General features: G+C 34.5%; 1 protein-coding gene across 12 annotated transcripts in view; it reads right to left on the bottom strand.

The window, feature by feature from the left end:
- Positions 1-25,134, bottom strand: part of NPAS3 (neuronal PAS domain protein 3) — a 775,438-nt gene that overhangs the window by 616,915 nt on the left and 133,389 nt on the right. For 7 of the 12 annotated variants that reach the window (XM_087921893.1, XM_087921891.1, XM_087921887.1 and 4 more), the window contains exon 2: positions 20,588-20,677. The exons of the other annotated variants lie outside the window; for them this stretch is intronic. In XM_087921893.1, the coding sequence (XP_087778019.1) occupies positions 20,588-20,677 (90 nt within the window). The remainder of the gene's footprint in view (positions 1-20,587; positions 20,678-25,134) is intronic. 12 annotated transcript variants of the gene reach the window in all.

The following is a 25,134-nucleotide window of genomic DNA, read 5'->3' as shown; positions in this document are numbered from 1 at the left end:
ATAGAAGCATAAAATATGAGCACTGGGAACAAATACTACAGTATTTATGTAACAAAATACATTTTCTGGCATCAGTACGATCTCAGTAGCATTATCCAATAGGAATATCCACAGTGACTCTCAAAATCATTTTTGGAACTTTGATAAGATAAAAAATGTTAGTCTAAAGAGGATTACCATTAAAGTCCTGGCATTTGTATGCTTAGGACCATCTCCAAGCAGAGTTTACTAGGGCGTTATCAATCAACAGTGCTTATGTGCAACAGCAATTATCACTTTCATGCTGAAGCTGGCCAAACTAAAAAGCCACAGGCCTGGCAGAGAATTCTGAAACTTGGCCACAGCATATCCTAATAAGTGAATTAAATATTTCAGAAACCACAGTAAACAATACAATTCAGATAGGATGTGTATTAAGCTGGTGGGGGGGGGGAACCCCATCAAATAGAGGGAGCTCTTTTTCCTGTTTAACAGACTTTTAACAGATCTTTCAGATAAAGACAGAGAAAGAGAATAAAAATACAACATTCCAGAATAAGTGGTCCTGAATTTAATAAGTGATTAATTGGTTAAATAGATCATCACATTTACCACCCTAATCCATCTACACCATTAACAATTACTGTTTTATAATAGTATAAAATATATGGTCTAACTAGTTTTAAGTCAACATGATTCAAATCAATCCAAGATCACGGTATTTCTGAGTAGCAAGGATCACTTGAAGGCTTTAATGTTTTTGAGGGGAATGCATGTAAACATGGCACGCTCTGCATCTATGTCAATTAAACAGGATTCTCATAATCACCTTTCTAAAGTGAAAATAAATACGCTTGGTTTTGTAGCTGACAGTGCCACTTATAATAGTTCTTTTTCCCCTCCAGGTTAGTTTGCTGAATCACCAAGACTTGATTTAGTATGTAGGAAGTATACGTGAGAGTTATATGATTGGTGGTGTAGCAGTTTAATCATAAACAGATATTAGAAATCTAACTTTATCTTATGGCTGGAGTAATGCCACACCTTACAAAACTGCAATGCTGATCGGCATGCCATGTTTCAAGCTATTTTGCTGTTAATTGGTTTTAATATTAAACATCATCATTTTATTTCTTCTTTAACTAACAACAAATTTATATAATGAATCAGTAGTAGTCCATAGAAATTTCCACAGAATTCCAAAAAAATGTGGAATACTATTCATTTCCCTGGCAAGATAGTAATCTGCATGTTCTTTGTTTCATGCTCATCCAGCCATATCTTTTGTTTAAAGAAAATTGCTAGCAGATGAAGAATGAAGGTGGCAACACCTGATCCTTGTTTTCATGCAGATGTTAAAGAAATATTATATTCATGTAGTCAAAATATTTTACAGAGACACATGCACACATAATATCCATGCATTCTTTTTACTAAATGAGTAATTAATTGTAATAATTAAAATTACTTCTTATAATAAAACCCAATGAAATGTACACTTTAGAAAGAAGGGGAAAAAGATTGCAATAACAAATGTTTAAAACTGACCCAGTTAGGACTTAGATAGTGCAGGATAGTCAGCCTATATGTCACAGCCTTTTTCATTTTCAAAGCTCTGTAAGGAATGCAAATGTCCTAGACCTGTTCTTCAAACCAGAGTTCTCCAACCTTGGCAATTTTAAGCCTGGAGGACTTCAACTCCCAGAATTCTTCAGCCACCATTGCTGGCTCAGAAATTCTGGGAGCTGAAGTTCACTAGGCTTAAAGTTGCCAAGGATGGAGATCCCCTGCTTCAAACTAATGCAGCATTAACACACCAACCACAATCCAATTGGCAGATTAGTTCAACATGCATTTGTTTAAACAAAGCTTTCACAAACAAACTGCCAAGGAATGAAGAGACAAGCAGTTAACTGTATTCTGTTGTCTTTATACATGACAAAGCCATGACTGTGAATCTGAGAAGAGCCCAACTCCCATTGTTGGGTGGCTGTTTATCTGCTGCTATTCTCTTTTTGCAGATTCCAAAATGTTTGTTACAGATGCAGATCCTTGGCCTTTATACATGACTGAGTTTCCAGACTAGTATGCATTAAAATTCCCTTTATCATTTTTCAATGGACAACATGCTACATAATTATCAAAAGTAATTAGCAATGCATTGTTTTTTAAAACAAGTTATCCTCCCTGAAAACAAAAGAAGAAAAGCAATAAAAATGGGGAATCTATATGTTTGATTTTTATCTGTCCATTATTTCTTTATAAGTAACCGAAAGCAACAAATATGCATAGTACTCCTTTGGTAAAGTTAGCACAAAACTAAAGGAGGCAAGCTTTGAGTCTTAAAAATTGCCCTCCATAGAATGGGATACTGGACTTATCAGGAAGGTTTTTCTTTTCTTTCAGAGAGGACTTGAGTCGTTCTGAAAATAGGATGTATCAGATGTATAGTCTCTTACGGATAGACTCCTATTTTTAGCCCACCCACCCTCTCCTTTCTGGGAACCATTTATGTACCATTGTCATGTCAAGGGAAGTTTTGAATTAGGCATAACAATTAATTTTATGGTAATTAAAATGATGTGTAATACATGTTTCTCAGGAGCATTAGAGTTGATTGCAGCTGACTAGCTGAACACCTTAGTCATGAGAACTACAATACCTTATAGGCTAAGTATCTCATCAGTCTTAAAGGAAAGGACTAGAACCATTTGTGAAATACAGAGATTTTGTCAAGGATCACATACAGGTAATCCTTGACCTATGACCAGAATTGAGCCTAAAATTTCTGTTGTTAAGTGAGACATTAAGTGAATTTTCCTCCAAGTTATGACCTTTCTTGATACAGTTGTTAAGTGAATCACTGCAATTGATAAGTTAGTAACCCTGTTGTTAAATGAATCTGGATTTTGCATTGACTTTGCTTATAAGAAGGTTACAAAAGGTAATCTCATGCCCTTGGAACACAGCAATCGTCATAAATATGAATCAGCTGCCCGGCATCTGAATTTTTTTTTTAATTTCTAAAATAAAGTTTATTTAAGTTTCATATATTTAAAACATTTAAAAAGAAACAAACATATAAACATATACATATACATATATACATTTTGCAGCAGGTATTGAGCATTGGTTACACTTTTCTTTTACTTTTTTTCTTTTACCCCATAGCATTGAAGTAATCTACCTTGTTACAATACCTTCCTCGTTCTTTTAATGTTTTAATTTGACAGAATACTGTATGATTAAACGCACGTCCTTCATAGTTTCATAATTTATTCAGTTGTCAAATGTTTTTCTTTAATTCTTTTTCTTTAACCATTCATACCAACAGTTTCAAACTTTGTAGGATTCACTATCTTTGTTGTTTTTTAGTAATTTGGTTAGGCTGTCCATCTCTGCACACTCGTGAATTTTTTTAATGAGCATCTCCTCTGAAGGGACAATAGACAGTTTCCAATTTTGAGCATAGCTTATTCTGGCTGCCATTGTAATGTGCAAGATTAAATATTGATATTTTTTTTCTATTTTTGAGTCTATCATACCCAGCAAAAAGGTTTCAGGTTCAAGTTTTACATCTTGTTTAGTTATATTTAGAATCCAATTTTTGATATTTTTCCAAAACTTCTGAGCATATGGACATGTCCACCACATATGAAAGTATGTTCCCTGGATGCAGTTACACTTCCAACTATTTGGGGGGAGGTTCAGGAACATCTTAGCCAGTCTTGCGGGTGGCAAGTGCCAATGATACACCATTTTATAGAGATTCTCTTTGTATGAGGGCGACATAGTTTGTAATTTATTTCCCAAATATGTTCCCACTTATCTAATTCAGTGCTGTGGCCCACACTTTTTTCCCAAATTATCATAAACTCCTTGACTGTTTCTTTTTTTAATTTATAATCAATAGATATTTATATATTTTACGAATCAATTTCCTTTCCTCTCCATGCCAAATCTTATCTAATTCTTGGTAGGTCATATTAAAACCAAATTGTTCTTTATCTTTTTTGTAACGCGTTTGTATCTGCGCATAGGGCCACCATGCTATCTCTTTTCCTTGAATTTGTATTTGACTCCTACCCTTTAACTCTCTGGTTTGATATAATAGATCTTTATATCTTACAATATTATCAAAATCTAAAATGTTTGTATGTGTAACTGCCTCTATTGTAGATAACCACAGTGGGACCTTACAATAATGTACTTTTTTTAATCTTTTCCCAAATATTTAATAACACACTCCTTATATAATGCGTTTGAAAGTACAAGTGGTGTTTACTCTTTCCATCCCACATAAATGCATGCCATCCAAGTTGGAGATCAAAACCCTCTAATGTTAAGATCCTTTTATTTATCAAATTAACCCAGTCTTTGAGCCAGGTGGCTATCGCAGCATAGTAGTATGTTTCAAAATCTGGAAGACCAAAGCCTCCTTTTTTTTTCTATCGTCCTGTAATAATTTATATTTTATTCTGGGTTTTTCCCCCTGCCATATAAATTTGGATATATGTTTATTCAGTTCTTCAAAAAAGCTTTGACTGCCACCGTCTGAAATAAGAACAACAATTTTGGCAGGATATTCATTTTTACTATTGCAATATGGCCTAATAGATATACCGTTTTCTCACAAAATAAGGGCGGGCCTTATATTTTTTTGACCCCTGAAAAAACGGCTAGGCCGTCTTTTCGGGAGTGACTTAATTTCCTCCCCCACCAAGAGCAGCCCATATGCACGTACCTTGCCGCGAGGCAGCTTCTATCGACCAACGAAAGCTCCCCGACGGCAGAGTTCCCAGCTGCTTCGGGGTGAGGCATTGCTGCCCGTGTCCCCTCACCTTTAGGCAGTTTCTTTCAGGCGATGGAAGCTCCCCAAGTGCAGTCACCAGCCACTTCGATCAGCTGGTAGAAGCAGCCTCAGGGTGAGTGCACACACACACTCCCCTCGCCGCGAGGCCACTTATATCGGCCAACGAAAGCTCCCTTGAAGGCAGAGTCCCCAGCTGCTTTGGGACATGGCATGGATGCCCATGTCCCCTTACCTTCAGGCAGTCTCTTTTGGGCGATGGAAGCTCCCCAAGTGCAGTCACCAGCCACATTGATCGGCTGGTAGAAGCAGCCTCGGGGCGAGTGCATACACACACTCCCCTTGCCGCGAGGCCACTTCTATCGGCTGATCAAAGTGGCTGGTGACTGCACTTGGGGAGCTTCCATCGCCTGAAAGAGACTGTCTAAAACGAGGGGACATGGGCAGGCACGCCTTACCCTGAAGCGGCTGGGGACTCTGCCTTCAAGGGAGCTTTCATCTGCCAATAGAAGCGGCAAGGGGAGTATCTGTGTGTGCGCTCACCCCGAGGCTGCTTCTTCCGGCCGACTGATGTGGCTGGTGACTGCATTTGGGAAGCTTCCATCACCCAAAAGAGACTGCCTAAAGGCGAGGGGACACGGGCAACCATGGCATGCCCTGAAGCGGCTGGGGACTCTGCCTTTGGGGAGCTTCTATTGGCTATCGGGGTATTCTAGCCTAGGCTACCTGCAGGGCACTCATTAAGGAAAGTTTTCTCCCCACCCCCCACCCTTCCCCCCATTTCTCTTCACCTCGTGTAGTTCTAACAAACAATGTGAGAAATGGCGGGGAAACGCATGATTTAAAAAGGCCTAAATTTTGGGGGCGGGGCTTAATTTCACCTCATGCCTAGAAATCATGCTGGGCCTTCCTATTGGTGGAGGCCGTATTGTTGGAGAAACACGGTATTTGTAATTTAGCCCAATTATCTAAGACTTTAAATATTTGAATTGCTAATTTATCATAATTATCTTTTTTAATTGACGAGCACCTGTCAACCATATCCCCAGATATTTTACTTTATTTACCACCTGTATCCCTAATCTCTTTGTTAGTTCTTCCTTTTGTTCATTTGTACAGTTTTTTGTTATCACTTTTGTTTATTCTTTATTAATTTTGAACCTTGCCATCTTTCTATATTGTTCTATTTCTTTCATCAAAATGGGTGTCGTTTCCAGGGGATCTTCCACTATAAATGCCATATCATCAGCAAATGCTTGAAGTTTATACTCCTCTTTTTTAACTTTTAACCAACTGATCTCTTGATTTTGTCGGATTTGTACCAGTAGTATCTCTTCTTCTAATATATAAAGTAGGGGAGCCAAGGGGCATCCTTGTCTTGCACCCTTATTTATCCTTATATTATCTGTATTTTCCCTATTTATTAATATTTTTGCAGTTTGGGTATTATATATCGTTTTAATGAATCCTAAAGAAAATTCACCAAATTTCATGCCTGTCAATTGTTTAATAAGAAAATTCCAATTCAAATTGTCAAAAGCCTTCTGAGTGTTGAAAAACATCAGTGCCATTGTTTTAGTTGTGTGTACTTCATAGAATTCTAAAACATCCATAATTATTCTTGTAGTTGTCTTCATTTGTCTATATGGCAGAAACCCATTCTGGTCAGTATGAATAATCCTACTTGAAATTTTCTTTAATCTTTCCACCAATATTGTGGCCAAAATCTTGTAATCTACATTTAAAAGTGATATTGGCCTATAATTTTGAATTTTTTGTGGGTCTGATTGCTCTTTGTGAGTAAGGGTTATATATGCTTCGGTCCATGACTTTGGTATATTAGCACTATCCAAGGCTTCATTATATAAGTCTGTCATTATCTCCTCCGATAACTCTTGAAACTCCTTATAGAATTCAGACGGAATTCCATCTGGGCCAGGGTTTTATTTGGTTTTTGGGCTCCAATTGCCTTTCTAATTTCTTCTGTTGATATTTTATTATTTAAAATACATTTTTCTTCATCCATAATTTTCAGTAAATTTTTTTCCTTCAGATATTGATTAATAAGTTCTTCTGGTACTTCTTCTTGATTGTATAGATTTGTAAAAAAGTCCTTGACAATACCTTTCTTTTCCTTAGCCTTCTTGGTCTTGGAGACCTACAATCATTCTTTTTCCTTGTTCTTTTTTTATTTTATGGGCTGACCATCTCCCTGGCTTATTTGCATTTTTGAAATAATTTTGTTTTACTAATTTAACTTTTCGGGCCCGGTCTTCCTGCATACTTAAATTTATCTTATGTTTTACCAAATCTATTTCTTTACTAGTGTTTTGATTATTCGGATCAATTTGTCTACTTACTTCTAAATCTTTAAGTTTCTCTCTCCACACATTTTGTTGTTGCCTTTTTTCTTTATTCTTTTTAATACTGTAGCCAATAGTTAAACCTCTCACATAAGCTTTTGTATCCCAGAGGTTTTGAAGGGACGTATGCTCTCTCTTATTTATTTCAAGAAATATTTTTAATTCTTTTTTTCACCATTTCAATATATTCATTATCTTTTAGTATACTATTATTAAATGTCCATCTTCCAATCATTCTCTTTCCTTTCCACTTAATTTGAATAGGGTTATGATCAGCCCATACATTTAATTTCCATTAAGACTGGGTCCATCCATATCTGATCTATTCTAGACCAAGAGTGATGGGGATTGGAAAAGAAAGTATATTGCTTTTTAATTGGATACAGTTCTCTCCACACATCCTTCAAATTTAATTCCCTCACCATGTTATTAAAAGAAGATGGGAATAGTCTCTATTTATCCATCTATCTATCTATCTATCTATCTATCTATCTATCTATCTATCTATCTATCTATCTATCTATTTGGAACTTTTATAGCCTTTGTCCTTGACTGAAACAGCATTTAAATCTCCTACAATACACACACTTGTATATTCAGTTTCTACTATCTTATGATGGAGTTTATTATAGAATTCTTTTTGATTTACATTCGGGGCATATACTGTAACTAACAAAAACTTTTTCTGGTTTAATATTATTTCTATAAATAACATTCTCCCTTCATCATCCTTGTATACTTGTTTGTGTTGCAGCCAATCTTTTATATATACTATGATACTCCTTTTTCTTTGGTTTGAAAAAGCCCAATACATTTTTCCCAAATTAGTATCCTTTAGGAGGTCTATCTGTTTATCTATGATGTGTACTTCTTGTATACAAATTATGTCTGCATTTTCTTTTTTTAAGTTTTTCAAATGACTGTTTTCTTTTTAATGTTGAGTTTAAACCATTGATATTAACTGAAAATAGGATGATTTCTCTGTTCGTGTTACTGTCTGTGTAGAGCGTTTTTTGTTTCTTTCCTTGTTCTGGGTTCTCTTGTATTTGGTCTGTTGTCCTCTTCTACTTCTCTAAGTTTCTGAGATTCTGACTATGGTGCAAGCTCTTTCTCTTCAGAGAGTTGTTCTTCCTGACTTCTTGTATTTGAATTTTCTCCACTTTCACGTTTTTCCTCAGGTCCCAGATATTGTTTGCGAAATTGATGTGCATTCTCTATTGTATCGATTTTATATTTTTTTATCCTGCCATACTACTAGCCCTTCTGGGGTGAGCCATCTGAACGATATACCATTCTTAATTAACTGATATGACAAAAACTGGTAGCCCCTTCTTTGCTCCCTAACTCTCCTAGGTATTTGCTTCAACGTTACCACTTCATGATCTTTATATATCAGTGGCTCGTCTCTGGTCTTGCCGTATAGCATGTCTCGTATCATCTTTCTTGCGAATCTGATGTGGACTTCTCAGGGTAATCTGTGCTTTCGGCGTAATGGGTATATACTCTGTAGACCTCATCAATGTATTCTCAATTTCCTGTTTGTCTTTCTGTAGGTCTGTTGCTATCAAATTCACCATTATTTCACATAGATCTTCCTTTTTATCTTCAACAACATTCTGGAATCTCAAATAAAATGATGCTATATGCATCACTAATTCTATATGCATCACGGAATCCCGAAGTTCACAATATAAGACTTTCCAATTTTGTTCCGATTCCTCTAATCTCTTTTCCACCACATCAGTTCTTGCCTCTACTGTGTTTAATTTTTGTTCATTTTTTGTCATTGTCTCCTGTTTCTTTCCGATTTTACTATCCAAATTTTGTATCTCGTTCTTCACTCCTATTTCCATTCTTATTTCTAATTTCATGTCTTTGTGATTCCTTGCTATCAGTTCATGGGTTTTTACCATCATTTCCTGCAAAGTGTTGACTATACTGCCTGCAAACTTTGGGCAGAACTTGTCTTTTCTGCCAGTAGTATTGTGTCAATCAAACTCTGTCCCAGAGGTGAAGATGTCACTGTTGTAGGTTTCTTCCCTGATTTTACATTTGTAGTTATTGTTGCCATTTTAACTATTTGTAGAAGCTCTCTCCAATCCATCATCAACTATCCCTAATAAAGTTACATTGTCTTCTCCTTTGAATACAATATATGTATTATTACATATATTGTTAAATAAGAGTTTTATATTATAAATAGTCCCAGACAGATCTTATTTCTATTTTTTAAATATGCAAATATTCTAAGGTTTAGAGAGTTAAATATTAATCCAATATGTATATAGTTAATCCTCGAGAAATACAATTAAATAGATACCAATATGCTTAACCAGAAAACACCAGACCTATATAATTAATGTAAATAGTTAAAGCGCCCAGTTCAATAATATATTTGAATATATGAATTTATTTATTTCCTTAAGATTGTATATTTAATTGAAGTAAGTAAGTCTAATTTCCCTAGATTTCTTGTATATTTTTAAACAAAAATTGATTAGTATAATTTATCAGTACAATGATAAAATAATAATAATAATAATATATAATTATTCTTTGACCATCTAATTCATATGCTTATAGAATCACTTTCCAACAATTACTCAATTAATCCAAAAAATGCAATCAGTATTAAAGAATATTCAGTATACAAATTTCTAATATATTTACCTCTATCAAATTAGTTTTCTACCAACGTCACTTAAATAGGTTTGTATCTTACCAATATCTATTAAATCAGATCCAGAGGGTTTTTTTTAACTGTCTTACAACAACTCAATTCAAAATGTCCTCATTCCAAGTTACTTTCTCCATTTCGTTTCTTCTTTCTATTAGTGTATTTTCTTCTCTTTCGTTCTTTTATTCCGACAGTCACAGTTCCACTTATAAACCTTAAATAGACCTTCCTTGTTTTGTTGTCAGAGTTGTTGATTAATATTTATCAAATTAAAGTTTTTTTCCCCAGTCCTTTCTTCCGATCTTTCAATGTGTCAAAAGTTCTTTTCCAAGTTTTACACTGTTAATTGTCCTTTCATTTTCCTATACCACTTAACCACTTTCACTTCTTTCTCTTTCTTTCCCCACTTCTCAAATAAATGGACAATAAGTTTATATAGTTCACTCTCACCCTTCATCTCCTCAGGTTTCACGATTCCATTAGTCAGCATGGTTAGTCAGAGTGATTCCATTAGGTAGTCAGTCAGTTAGTTAGTCAGCATGATTCCATTAGTCAGCATGTCATACTCTACCGTTTTTTCAGTCAGCGCTCCTGTCAATAGTTCCGCCGCTTCACCACACCACTCAAATCAGAGCTTCCTTTACAATATACACCAATATTCTGAAAATCTTCTTTAAATATGCCTTTCCACTGCTCAGCCTGCTGTTTCCCTCTTTTCACTTCTTTTAATCGGCTGGGCTGCTGTGTGTCACAATTGTCACGATCTCCCTCTTCTGCTATTGGTTTTCAGGGGGTTCTTCTTCCAGTCTCTGGGATTGCAGTACCTCCCCAAGACCTCCGTGTCTTCCCCTTTCTTTTGCCTACCCCTCCAGGGTCCGACACACCGCAAAAAGCCACCAACTAGCGAAAATCGGAATCTTTCAGAGCGGCGATCCGCTCCTCAGCTCCGCACCAACACAGTACCCAACCGGAAGTCTCTCCCGGCATCTGAATTTTGATCACATGATCATGGGATTGCTGCAAGGATTGTAACTGTGAAAAACAGTCATAAGTCACATTTTTCAGTGCCAGTGTAACTTTGAACATTTACTAAATGAACTGTTGTAAGTTGAGGACTACCCATATAGGAAGGCAAAGACTTGGATAATTAAATCTGGCATAATGGAAGTTACTGTCTATCTGACTTGCAGATGGGACTTCGCACCCTTCCTGTTTCTCCTGGGCTATGTGGCTTTAGGCAGGGATTCATTACACTGGAGCCACACACCAGGCTTGGCACTATGTCGCTATCTCAGGCATTGTTGGGAAAGGAGAAGGCTGTGGAAGAGATAATGGGAATTGGTTCTCTTCTGTAAGAAATGCATTTCCAAAATTTTATCCAAGGGCTGAAGTAGGGACCTTCCATGTTTTCCTATTTCCTGATCGTTTTAAAAACACTTTTTGTTCTCTATTTTGTATTTTCATATTCGTATTTTGTATTTTACTGAGTGGAAAGGTGAAATACTAAAGTGAAAATAAATACATTCCTGAAATCAATGAAACAGCTATCTCCAAGAATCTATGACAGTTTGTGTGAATGGCATTAATGTTACTGAAAGAAATGCCTTTGCAGGATAGAGGACAGAAGGAAGGTGATTTTCTTTCTGGGTCACACCACTGTCAAGCCTGAAATTGACATAAGTGTAGCCATTTTAGTTAGTTTAGTTAGTTAGTATATATTCTTTTTCTTACTTTCTCTGTGGTAGTCATGGGGGGAAGGGTTTCGGGCTTGTCACCTTCCTAAGGGTAGAGGAGTGGAGATAAAGAGAGTTGTTTTGGCTAGGTGATTATCCTTCCTGGCTTGGGCCCCTTGAGGTGGAGATTTATGACATCAAGCAATGTTGAATTACTTCTATTGGAGAATGTGACTTTTGGGGGTTGTTTCTAATTTGTAATATTGTGGGGTAATCCCAGGTTGTGTCCAATCCGGAATTACCATGGACTTTGCCAATTTGATGCTTTCCTAAATAAAAGAAATCTTTTTAGAAGATGTACTTTGTACTTTTCTTTTTAAATGGATTTCATCACTTGGAAACCTGACAACCACTTCATCTGCCTCCAGTCCATTCCATCACCTGATTATGATAACTTTTACTTACTTTCTTTTTGGAATAGGTGTATACCAGTAAAGAAGGGGCAGGTAGAAGTTCAGTTTTATTTTCTGTAAGTTCTGTAAGCACATGAGCAAAACAGAAAAATTGAAGGGATAATCATGGGTGTTCTCCCAATTGTATGGTAAAAAATAGTATGTAGCCTTGGTTCAATGGGAGGGGAAGTGAGAATGTATGAGTGGATACACTCACATGTTTTCAACAGACATACAACAAACACTTCAGGATCTTATGCAATAATTAAAGGCTCAAGGGAGTGCACAGAAAGTCTCTCTTGCTTACAAAAACTTTATTAATAATAATCACACATGTCTTCAGTTATATTTCCTGTTACAAAACTAATCAGATAATGTAAGGGAAGACAGGAGCACTCCATAAATTGTAGTTACAAATTGGGGTCTTTTAACAGACTCCTGTTCTTAGTCAGTCACTACAACTTGTCTTTTCATTTTCTATCAGCAGAATCAGTCACACTTCTGTGTCACCTCAGCATCTCTTTGACTGTTACGTGGCCTGCTCCTTAAAAGCTCTTACCATAAACAGCTGCCATTCCCAATCTTGTCTGATCTTTATTTAGTTTCCCTATTCATCAAATTTTTACACTACCCACCTGGTGGTTTACAATTGTTAGCTCCTGCATTGCAATTCTTACCTGTGATAGCTATTACCCAACATTGTTTCTGGATAATCCTTGCTTTTGACCCGTTCTGCATGTCCTCATTTTTCCTCAGGTTCAAATTCCTCTAATCTATTTCTTCTAATATTTTATTTCTTATAACAATACATACATATTTTGCACTACACTGGACCTGACTGAAGTTGCATATTCCTGTTGATGATATATGAAGATCAAAAATAGTACTTAGTCTTACCACTTCACAGTGCTTTACAACCCTCTCTAAGTGGTTTACAGAGCAGCATATTGCCCCCAACAATCTGGGTTCACATTTTACTGACCTCAGAAAGATGGAAGCTGAGTCAGCCTTGAGGCAGTTAGGATCAAACTCCTGGCTGTGGGCAGAGTTTGCCTGAAATATTGCATTTTAATCACTGTGCCACCTTAGCTCTAAGCTACAACAGGAAGTCCACAGAGCTTGCTAAAGAAATCATAGTTAAAGTTAACATTCTTCCTGAATAAGAACAGTTTATGTCTTAATAAAACAGAGGGACAAATATTGTGAGAATACTAAGCAATTATTAATTAGTTTTTTTAAAAATAAAGTTTAAAAGTAGGCTTTATTTTAACACAATGCTACTGGTAGATTATAGCATTAGACAATTTATTTACTAAATTTGTATGCCACAACTCCCACTGTCACAATGGTACAATTTTCTAAATTTTGTAATTGCCCTTCCAATTTTTTTTCAATTTAACTCTTGAAAAACAAACAGGAATGGTCTAGAATTATTCCTCCATTGCCCCACAACACTGTCCTTCTTCAGGAAGGATCTGATGCAGCAAGCGATGCTAAATTTGCTAAGCAAGATCAGACCCTCAGGGATAGCATAGTAGGTGTTACACTAAAGATAAAGGGTGAGAAGTAAACATGACTATATATCAGTGAGACTGCTACAAAACTGGAAATGTGAAAGAATGAGCAGATGATAGATAGAGTTACACTATTTCTATACAAAAAAATGAACCTTTCACATTGGTTTTTGCTGGTTCATATGGTCTGTTATAGAAAAGGCTTGTACTTATTAAGCTAGAAAAGTAAAACATTGAAGCTATTCTGTACTTTATTGTGCTGAAAAAAGTTGAAAGTCAATCCTCTTTTCCCTTTCCCTGATACCTACAAGCTTTCTTTCCCCTTGGATTTCCTTCCCCATTTTCATAACATCTTTATTTTCATCTGCATTTATATGATAATTTAACAGTAGTCTTAATAAAAACATACAGTTACATCACTTTTGAAAGGCCAAATGAATATCCTAATGTCTATGTAGACATAGTTCTCAGTCATCCAGGTCATGGTTGTCCCAAAGGTGCTTTTTCAAGAGGCAACTGGACTTTCTGATTTTTCTTTGAAGACATCTAAGGGCTGAGAGCTGAAGAAGCTTTTTGGATGAGAAGCAAAACATCTTCAAAGAAAAACCAAAAAGTCCAGTGACGAACATCCTAAATGTTATCCTAGAACTAAAGCAAACAAACAAAAAACCTGCTCCAGTTCATGACGTAATCACATCTAGACTGTGCTACAATAAACAAACTGTATAAAGGACTATTTTTAAATTAATTCAAATGTTTTGCCATGCTAAACTAACTTCATAATATTTTGATATCTTTTTGTCTACTTTAAATGGTAATAGAATTGTATATTAATAAAAAGAGAGAAAGCCTTTTCTTAACTCAAGAATAATTTAATGACAAGTATGGTTTATTCAAAAGCCATAGAGAGAGAAGCCCACAGTAGGCTTAACTCTGTAATTCAAAAACTCAAAATATGCCTGCTAACTGTTAGCCTAACCATTCTTTAAGCAGAGACCTTTTTTTTTGAATATAGATCAACTGTTTCTAAGTCAATTAGACTGATGGGCACAATTTCAGTGGTGGCCTGCAAATGTAGAAACCTCTCCTGTGAAATGTATATTAAACTTTTTATTTTATTTTTCTTCAAGACCTTTTTGCTCCTGTCCAGTTTGAATAATGATGCTGAGCTAGAATTCTAAATTGCTCCTTATTTATTTTTGTATTATGCTTTCTATGGATTGCTATGTGGAGATAAAGTTGATTTATGCTGATGTTTTCCTTGTAATGTTTTTTATGGATTTTCATGCTTTTAGTTACATTTATATTATTTCTGTATATATTCTTGAGATTCCTATTCTGTCCATTGTGAATACAAGAATATAAAACTAAACAAATAAATAAATGTTGCTTTTCAAAATCGTTTAACATCCCTTTAAAAGAGCTATTGTCAAGCATTTGTATAAATTAAATTGCAACCATAAATTCAAGGCATTCCTTTGGTAATTCACAAGCCTCCAGATGCTGATGAAGCATCCCTTATCACTAGTTACATTGGCAGGAATGGAAGAACAGTTGTTCAGCAAACTCACTGCATTTTGTTGTACTGAAGAACTATCATACTCAGAACTCAGTAAGAGCAATTATTTGTGATGGATGCTGAATTGACAAAAATTGATTCCAACAAAGGTACTAACTTGGCTCTTAATAGGAAATATTTGCAATAATTAGGAAAAACAATCCCTAAGATATTTGACTATAAGATAGAATGTCCAAATTCATAATATAACTCAATTTTCAATACTTTAATAGTGCCATTTTGCTATCCTCATTTCACCTCTATTTGAATAAAAACTCACAGTAAAAAAGAATGAAGTTTAAATAGTTTAAAATTGTAATTTATTTACTTTATGTAAATTGAAAGTATTTTTATAGTCTACAACATCCATCAATAAAAAATAAAATACCTATGCTACAGAGAAATCAAACTAAATATTAAAATAAATGAATCATATACCTTTGATGCTATAACCACTGGCATCAAGTCATATCTCAAAGGCATTTTCAGATTTCAAAGGCTTTAATTTTGTCTATAAAGGGAATATTAATATCTGAGATATTTGCTAGATAGTATAGCAATATGTACTGTAAAAATGCTTTGAACTGATCCTAAGTTCCAAAAATTTTTTTTGTGGATTCTAGATTGATTTAATCTCATCAGACAAAATATATAACTAGAAAGAAATGAAGTTGCTAGTAGAACGTTCTCCTTAGACATTATATTAAAATAATGGGATGCAGGGGGAGAGAATCATTACTACAAAACTTATCAAAGTTCACATGCAATGTGAGATTTTAAGGGAAAACAATGTGGCATTCCTACTACATTTTCACCCAAAGAACTTTTGAAGTCAAATCTAAATGTCCAAATATGTGTACTGATTTCCCTTTTTTTTCTTTTCTCCCTACATACAGTCTCTGGGTTAATAAAGAGATCTATTCCTAATGGTGTCTTTAACTCAAATTTGTATGTAAGTTGGAATAATACATACGAATGGACTGCCTGTATTAAAAATGGCAGATAGGATTGTCCTTCCTCAAGCTGACAACTACTAAAGTCACCCAATGGTTTCAGAAACCATCAAAAAATGCTAAATACAGGCAGTATATTAAAAACCTGTGTGGCTTCATTGGTTTCAGCAGTTCATCAGTGTGAAGAAGGAGAATACTATCCACCATTTTTAGTAAAAGGCAGCCCGTTTGTAAGTATGGGTTGTCCATAAGATAGATATTCTTAACCCAAGGACTGCCTATGTCTTCCCATCCGCATATAAATACAAATGCATTTTCATTCAGTGCCGTTTCAAAGTCTTGAAAATAAGAAGTACTGAATTACTACTTTGGTGTTTAATCATACTGCTAATAAAACAAAACTAATGAATAAATTGAATTAAAATATAGAAGACCCAACCAACATCACAGAAGTACACCTCTGGTTCATTCAAGTCTTTTATTTCTATCTTTATTATTTGCTATATGCAACTCAAACCATTCCTGATAGTCCTTAGGTTTTAAAAACCTTAAGTTAAATGTGAAATGCTGCAATGGGTAGCATCCAGTATCTTCTCCATTAAACAGAAATAGTAAATATCCAGCAAAGCATGTAGGATAAATAGTTATAAAAAATAAGCATTAAATAAATACAAAGTAGCTTGTGTGAGACTTAAAGTTAAAATAATTGTATGAACTGCATATAAACATATGGAATTTATTGCTATTAAATCTATACTGTTCAATAAGACTATTTATTTATTTTTCTTTGATTGAATTAACTGTATATCCATATTTCATTTGGTAGACAAGAGACTTGCTCTTGATATTTGCAATATAAATAATATCAAATAGTAAATCTCTCTAGTTCCATTACTGGAAATGCTGAATCTTACATTAAGAAACTGTTGACTATGGTTTTTAACTGAATACTTTTTAAGAGTGTAAGAAAGCATAAACTCATTAATTCCTAGCCTTCTTTAATCACTTGTACACTCAAAACCAAATAATGAAAAATTGGAAAGTAGATAGACATTTATATCAATACAATTAAAATAATTTATAAACATAGTTTAAATCACTAGTATAAAACACACCTCATTTAAAAAAAATAGTTATTTGAAATTCATTAACACAAATGGGTATTTGTTACAAAAACAATTTAAATTGTTTTGTTTCCCAACAATGCCTTTATATACCATAGAATAGGAGTACCAAACTTTCAAGGGCCTGAACTAACTGGCAGCTGGGAATTGTGTTAAGGATTATTTTCATAAAATATTTGTCTTAATTGTGTGCCATTCAAAAAATTGAAATCTGTCGGCTCTAGCCGCTCACCTTTTAAAAAAGATGTCCTTTGGAAATAAGTGGTTTATGTTCAGGATTGATGTATTTGTCTGAAAATAATATTTAAAAAACAATAACCTAAAATCAGAACCTTGGTTGTAAGCAAGGATTCTGCCAATTAGCAGCTCTGAAGGAATGTATGTTTGTCCTATTATTTCTCAGATGCAAACTGAGTTTCTAAACTTAAAAGAGATTTATTTCTTTAGTTCAATCTGCAAATTAAAAAATCAGTTATTTTTCAAGGCTGGTTCATATCTCAGAAATGAAAGACAAACGAATAAAATAACAGATTTCAAAATACTTCTATAAATCAAAGTGTAGTGTAACTTTCAGAGATTATTTTTAGAAGTAAACAAGGATATGGAATATTAGAAATAAATCAGTGTATAAAGGTAAATTATTTTGACTAAAATATACTCTGCTGATCAAAATAATTTTAATAAAATTTTACCAAACTTTTTAGCTGCATAAAATATGTGTGTACAAATATTTTTTTTGCAGATGACTTATTCCACCTGAAAGACCTATTGAGATATACATAGTTTCATGAAAGCTGTTAATTACCCATTGACTCCAACAGCAGTTAGGATCCAAAATAATTTTTAAAAAATATTCAGCATAAATCACTATGTGAATAATCATTATTTAAGATTAGGTTTTGTTTAAATATATATGATTAAATCTAGAATTTTTGCTCATAAAAGTTCTTTCCATCTATGAAATAAAATTTCATTTCCAAAAGTACTTTCCCTAAAATGACTGTTGTGAATAGAAATGCTTTATAATCATCACACAAAGATTAAATGAAACCTAGTTAGCCAGCCAGCCAGCCTGCCTGCCTGTTTCTGATGTTTTCTAACAAGAACTTAACACTAGGATGCTGCTAATACAGCTGAGTAATAAGTAAGTCACAAAAACATCATACTAAATATTCCAGGCACTTTTTTTTTTTTTAGAAATACACTGAAAATGCAAACAAAAGTTTTACGTCTGTGAAACATCAGTTTTAGGGGTCATATTATCTACTTATCACTAGGTTCTTATTTAAATCGCTTTATAATGGGAAAAATTTAAAAAAAATCAAAGGACAAACTAGATATGATATTTGCTGTTTAACATGCAGGTTTTAAAAAAATGCAAATACCAGATATCAAAGGTTTATAATTATTAAAAGTGCAGCTAGCCAAAAAATGAAAAAAATTAAACTCTGTTTCAATTGCAATGTTTTTCAAAATTGTGATCCTCTGAAGCTGTTATTTGCATTGGGAAGAAATTACTTTTTTTACATCCATGCAGAGCAAAGGATAAAAAAGAAGCTACTGGTGCAGAAACATTAAGAAGATTACTTCTGGTTGGTAGAAAAACAGCTGCCACAGAAAAACAACTGTTAAATTTGTTAAAAGATAAAGAATTAAAAAGAGCACCATATTAAATCAGAACAAATAGCCAAGCATTTTGTTCCTTATGTGGTCAGCCACATACAAGAAACGCTCCATGCCCTACCTACTTACCAATAAAGTTCTCAAAAGAGAAAAATAAAACTATTTTGGCATTCATAAAAATAATAATAAAGTTTCTTCATTAAACTTAAAGTGGGACCCACTTTAATGAAGAAGCTTTCTTATTTCTAAGCAAGCAAATTAAATTCGGCTAGTATCAAACTTTAATCTACTTCCAGGGGCTCCATCATTTCTGCACATTCTAAAAAACTTCAATTGTTCTGAGGCTGCAATTTTCTATCCTTAATTTGAGTTTTGACTTATAAGATTTGTTAGGACAATGAGTAAATAGTTATTCAAAAAGCCATTTAACTGTAATAACATGGGGATAAGAAGATAATAACTTGCCATCTGTTAGCCTGGGCTAGGTAAGTATAAATGTTTACTAAAGTTCAATTAAAATGTTTATTAAAGCCTTTCCTTTTTTATTATCAATTTCCAGTATTCATAGACTTGTACGAATATTAACATAATGAGTTTTGATGATTTAAGCTTCCTTTCTTTGTTTAATTTTATAATCTCTCTTGATCAACCAATATCAGTTCCATTCATACTTGATAGTAATTCTATATCTTGTTTTGCTATAACTGATTCATCTTGGTATCTAACTAAAATGTTCAAGTTTTCAACTGTTAAGATCTACAACTGAAGCATTTCAGAAAGACTAAATGGAAAACACCAAAAGGGGGAAACAACCCCTTTTGTGCGAAGAACAAGAGATAACAGAAAAAAACAGATAAGTGGTAATAGTCAAATTAGTAACACAGATAGCCTGGCAACCAAACAATAACTATAACAAATGCTTATTGTAGCATTAAACTATATAACATACATCTACTCTTACCAGAATTGAACATATTTTTGTTTTATTTTGATAGCAATCAAATCAAATGATCATAGCAACCTCACATGCTCATCACAAAATAGGGTCACATTATCTGCATGCTGTTGAGCATCTGGTGCAACTGATCCACATACATAAACGTATTTCTGAATACAACATTAATGGCAGGATCATGGTTACTGATTAATTTATTCATGAAATAAAATAGTAATTACAATAAAATATCCCCCTTTTTAATAAATAAAAAGGTATTAAAACTCAATGCTGCATTACATTTCCTTGCTCACACCGATATAGAGTATTGGATTCTTGCAATACACTTGTAACATTTTCTACCCACCAACTGATTCAGATATTGTTAAGCAAAGGACAAGGCAAACAACTGAAAAGTAGAAGGACTCAACCTCAATTTAACTGTCCTGTAAGGTACATACTAATTAGCTTCAAAGCTATGAAATCCTAGCTAGCATGTTAAGTCTGCTACATGACAGTATAATTTGCCTTCTTAAAGGATTATGCAAATTACAACTCATCATTCCATTACACGACTGAAAAAAGTGACAGCTAATTTATACATAACACACCTTTCAAATCCCTAAGATGTGAAGCACCTGTGCAATATATTTTGCCTAGGTTTTTCTGGCTTTAAGTATTTGTTTACTGCAATATACAGAAGCATACCTAAGAGATTTAGTAAAGTCCTAGAGGTTTATTTATTTCCCTTTTAACTTCAAGAGCACAATTCCCAAGTATGAAAACAAAATACTGTATATCTGTTCCCAATTTCAAAGTTATTTCATTCAAGAAGTGTACGTTTCAATACATGTTCAACTTGCTATTCAGAATGGGACAGCACTAATGCACGAGCCAGAAGAAAGACTCACACAGATTTCAACATACTTCTGGTAGGTAGATTCACAGTAGATTCCGTCATATCTGTAGATTTTCCTACATTCTGACTGGTTGGGTAGAGGATGCTGGACAGTTACTCTGTAGAGGCATCAAAAACAGATATACATGACTAGAGATTCTCTACAGTCAACTGTAATGCAGGACAATTAGTACTTTTTGAGGTACTTTTATTATATGTTAAGTCTTTCTCATCTTGCTATATTAACTACATTATAGATAAATAAATACAAATTAGATTCCATTGCTGGAATACAATTGAAAGTATCTAAAATAAATTATTTATTACAATATATATTCCTCTCCTCAAAATAAAAGAGGACGTATATAAAACCTTCAATTTTTAATGAGCATTTGTACATATATATATACTATATGTACATGTGGGTGGGTGGGTGGGTGGGTGTACACACACACAAAGTAATCAGATTTACTTTGGGATGTTCAAAACTGTTACAGAATTTGAAAATCCATCTACTTAATAGTCTATTCCTGTTTTCTATGATGACAAAACTCTGGCTAGCAATCTAATTGTCACAGAAATTAAGCATACTACACAATTTATATAATTATAATTAACAATTAAATTCAAGGTAGCTTTTTGTTTCTAATGATGGTTCTTAAAATTCTTATAAGATTCATTTTAGTTTTTAATCTTTTTGACCAATTTTATATTTTATGGCATTGTATCAGTATGCATAATTATGAATAATAGTTCAAAGGAAATAAAAGTGATTCAATTTGAATCTTTTTCCATCAGTTAAATTTTCACTGAAGTATGATCTCTATTTAGACCTTCCTTCTCAATATTAAAAATCTACTTAGGCAACTCAGCATAACTATGTTTCTTTTTAAATATTCTCCTTCTTGATGCTTTACAAAATTTCAATTTTTGGAACAAAATTAACATTAACATTCTTTGAATAAAATCAAAATTATGAAATCAAATTCACTCACATAATCTCCATGCAATCACATTGGGATTTCAATTAAAATAGAATTTAAACAGAAACCGATCCATTTATTTTATTTTATTAAATTCGTTTCCTGCCCATCTCACCATGAGGGTACTCCCATTCCACGTAGACCTTTTTTTTTTATCCTATCCAAGTATATTATAGTTTCTGGAACATATGGTTTCCATAATGAACTTCTCAAAGTTTTTAAATAATACTGTTATTTGGTTAGAACAACCCGCAGTGTCTGTAGTTATCTCAAACTCAGGCATAAAGAACATCAGTAAAATTCAACAGCAACAGCTTTCATAAAGCAAACCACTAATTTAATTGACAATGTATAAAATTCCTAATTCTTGCATAGCTATTACATTTAAACAAGTGAATGGCAGAATCTGAAGATTTGGTAGCATACAAGTGAAACTCGCAAAACTAGAATATCGTGCAAAAGTTCATTTATTTCAGTAATGCAACTTAAAAGGTGAACCTAATATATGAGATAGACTCATTACATGCAAAGCAAGATAGTTCAAGCCGTGATATGTCATAATTGGCTTACAGCTCATGAAAACCCCAAATCCACAATCTCAGAAAATTAGAATATTGTGAAAAGGTTCAATATTCTAGGCTCAAAGTGTCCCACTCTAATCAGCTAATTAAGCCATAACACCTGCAAAGGGTTCGGGAGCCTTTAAATGGTCTCTCTCTGGTTCAGTAGGAAGCACAATCATGGGAAAGACTGCTGACTGACAGTTGTACAGAAAACCATCATTGACACCCTCCATAAGGAGGGAAAGCCTCAAAAGGTAATTGCAAAAGAAGTTGGATGTTCCCAAAGTGCTGTATCAAAGCACATTAACAGAAAGTTATGTGGAAGGAGAAAGTGTGGAAGAAAAGGGTACACAAGCAGCAGGGATGACTGCAGCCTGGAGAGGATTGTCAGGAAAAGGCCATTCAAAAGTGTTGAGGATTTTCACAAGGAGTGGACTGAGCTGGAGTCAGTGCATCAAGAGCCACCATACACAGACGGATCCTGGACATGGGCTTCAAATGTTGTATTCCTCTTGTCAAGCTGCTCCTGAACAACAAACGTCAGAAGCGTCTTACCTGAGCTAAAGAAAAACAGAACTGGTCTGTTGCTCAGTGATCCAAAGTCCTCTTTTCTGATGACAGCAACTTTTGCATCTTATTTGGAAACCATGGACCCAGAGTCTGGAGGAAGAATGGAGAGGCACACATTGCAAGATGCTTGAAGTCCAGTGTGGAGTTTCCACAGTCTGTGTTAATTTGGGGAGCCATGTCATCTGCTGGTGTTGGTCCACTGTGCTTCATTAAGTCCAGGGTCAATGCAGCCGTCTACCAGGAGATTTTGGAGCACTTCATGTTTCCTTCCACAGACGAGCTTTACGGGGATGCTGACTTCATTTTCCAGCAGGACTTGGCATCTGCCCACACTGCCAAAAGCACCAAAACCTGGTTCAAAGACCATGGGATTACTATGCTTGATTGGCCAGCAAACTCGCCTGACCTGAACCCCATAGAGAATCTATGGGCCATTGCCAAGAGAAAGATGAGAGACATGAGACCAAACAATGCAGAAGAGCTGAAGGCCACTCTTGAAGCATCCTTGTCTTCCATAATACCTCAGCAGTGCCACAGGCTGATAGCTTCCATGCCACACTGCATTGAGACAGTAATTGCTGCAAAAGGGGCTCAAACCAAGTACTGAGTACATATGAATGCTTATACTTTTCAGAGGTTTGATATTGTTCTATGTACAATCCTTGTTTTATTGATTGCATGTAATATTCTAATTTCCTGAGATTGTGGATTTGGGGTTTTCATGAGCTGTAAGCCATAATCATCTCAATTATGACAAATCACGGCTTGAACTATCTTGCTTTGCATGTAATGAGTCTATCTCATATATTAGGTTCACCTTTTAAGTTGCATTACTGAAATAAATTAACTTTTGAACGATATTCTAATTTTTCAAGTTTCACCTGTATATAGTTCACTGACTATCATGCAAATCATCTGGTAAAAAGATGGTTGCTCATTATGTACAAGTAATAAAAAATGTGGGTGTTTTCATAAAGCTCGTCTTCCAGACAGCTTATCCTGAATTAATTTTGACAAGTTATTCACCAAACAAAGTCTGGTTGTATGAATTCCATATTATGTTGCTAAAGATCAAATTGCATTTGCTATTTTTTTCTAGAAGATCTATAGTCCTTTTCATCTATGCATTTAAATTAATTTCTTCTTTATATTTTTGTGAAGTGAAGAACAGAGTGAAGAACTACTATTTGAGTCTAATCAATCTAAACTGACTAAGTGAAATCACTTTTTTATTCTCTTGGAAAGTATTTCCAAATAAAATTCTCACTCTCAGATGACAATCTTTTTGGCAAATTACCTCCATTGTGGAAAAAGTTAATACTTTTATTCACTATGTATTAGCAAGCAACAGCGATAAAAGTTTTAGCATATTTTTAATTGAAATTAACAACCTTCAGAAATGTAATGTTTACATCTCCTTTCCTTGAGGAAGGGAAGGGAAGAAAAGGAAAGGAAAGATGGTGGGAAGGGAAAGGAAAGAGAGTACACATTTTTACTAAGTTTCAAAACATCCTTTTGTTGGTTTTGCACATCATTCTCTCCTCTCACCTTGACATGTCACTTCAACTCTTAGATGGATGTATCATGTAACTTGAGGAGGAACTTTGGGTGCATTTACATACATGTGAAACATGTAAGGCTATGACTAATTTTAACTGACAGGGCAGAATTTAAATAATTAGTTACAAGAAGTCAAACTAAAAGAAAAAAGGAGGGAAGAGATGGTTAGAGGCAGAGTAGTAAATTGTTCCATTTTTGCAGGTAATCTAAATGCAAACTAGAAGCAACTTATCATGAGAATGGATTTTCCACCATCTGGTCAAATAACAGGGGATTTGTCTAGTGGCAAGCAAAGAATGGAATGATGTGAGAAAGATTAGCGGGCAAGTCCTACAGTTGGCTAAAATGTATTTTGTGCAAACAAGAACAGATGATGCCTTAACAATTACACCTGTCAAAAACTCCAGAAAGCAATCCATCTCTGAACAGCCCAGTTGAAAACAGGCTAGTTCATAACAAAATGAATTTTTTTAAACAATTGCCAGCCATAACAGTTTGATGCATGACAAGCTTATATTCCACGTTCAACTGAAACCTTAACTAACTAAACTGTGGCTTTTTGTGATAAGTAAGATATTAAACTGGGAAAAAATAGAAGTAATGCAAATAATTGTAGCATCTCAAAGGCAAAGAAAGTTGGAATTTCCTTTTACCATACTACTATGTATAAACATTCTAACCCTCAAAATGGTTTCTCTGATTTAAGGGCCAACCTCAATCTGAGGGTGGAGGTATGTTCTCCGAGTTTGGAGAAACTGGGAGAACGTACCTCCACTCTCATCCTATACCCAAGCTCAATCTCAATCTCTATGATATGAGCACTATATTTAGCAATAGCTTTTACCAGTCTGTTATTGCTCACAAGTAGCCTAGGAATAGAAATAGATTCTTGCACAGGCC

The sequence above is a fragment of the Pseudonaja textilis genome, chromosome 1 (assembly GCF_049901715.1).
Source record: "Pseudonaja textilis isolate UNSWEBS1 chromosome 1, rPseTex1.2, whole genome shotgun sequence".
NCBI classification, from domain to species: domain Eukaryota; kingdom Metazoa; phylum Chordata; class Lepidosauria; order Squamata; family Elapidae; genus Pseudonaja; species Pseudonaja textilis.
This window is presented reverse-complemented; position numbering and strand designations above follow the sequence as displayed.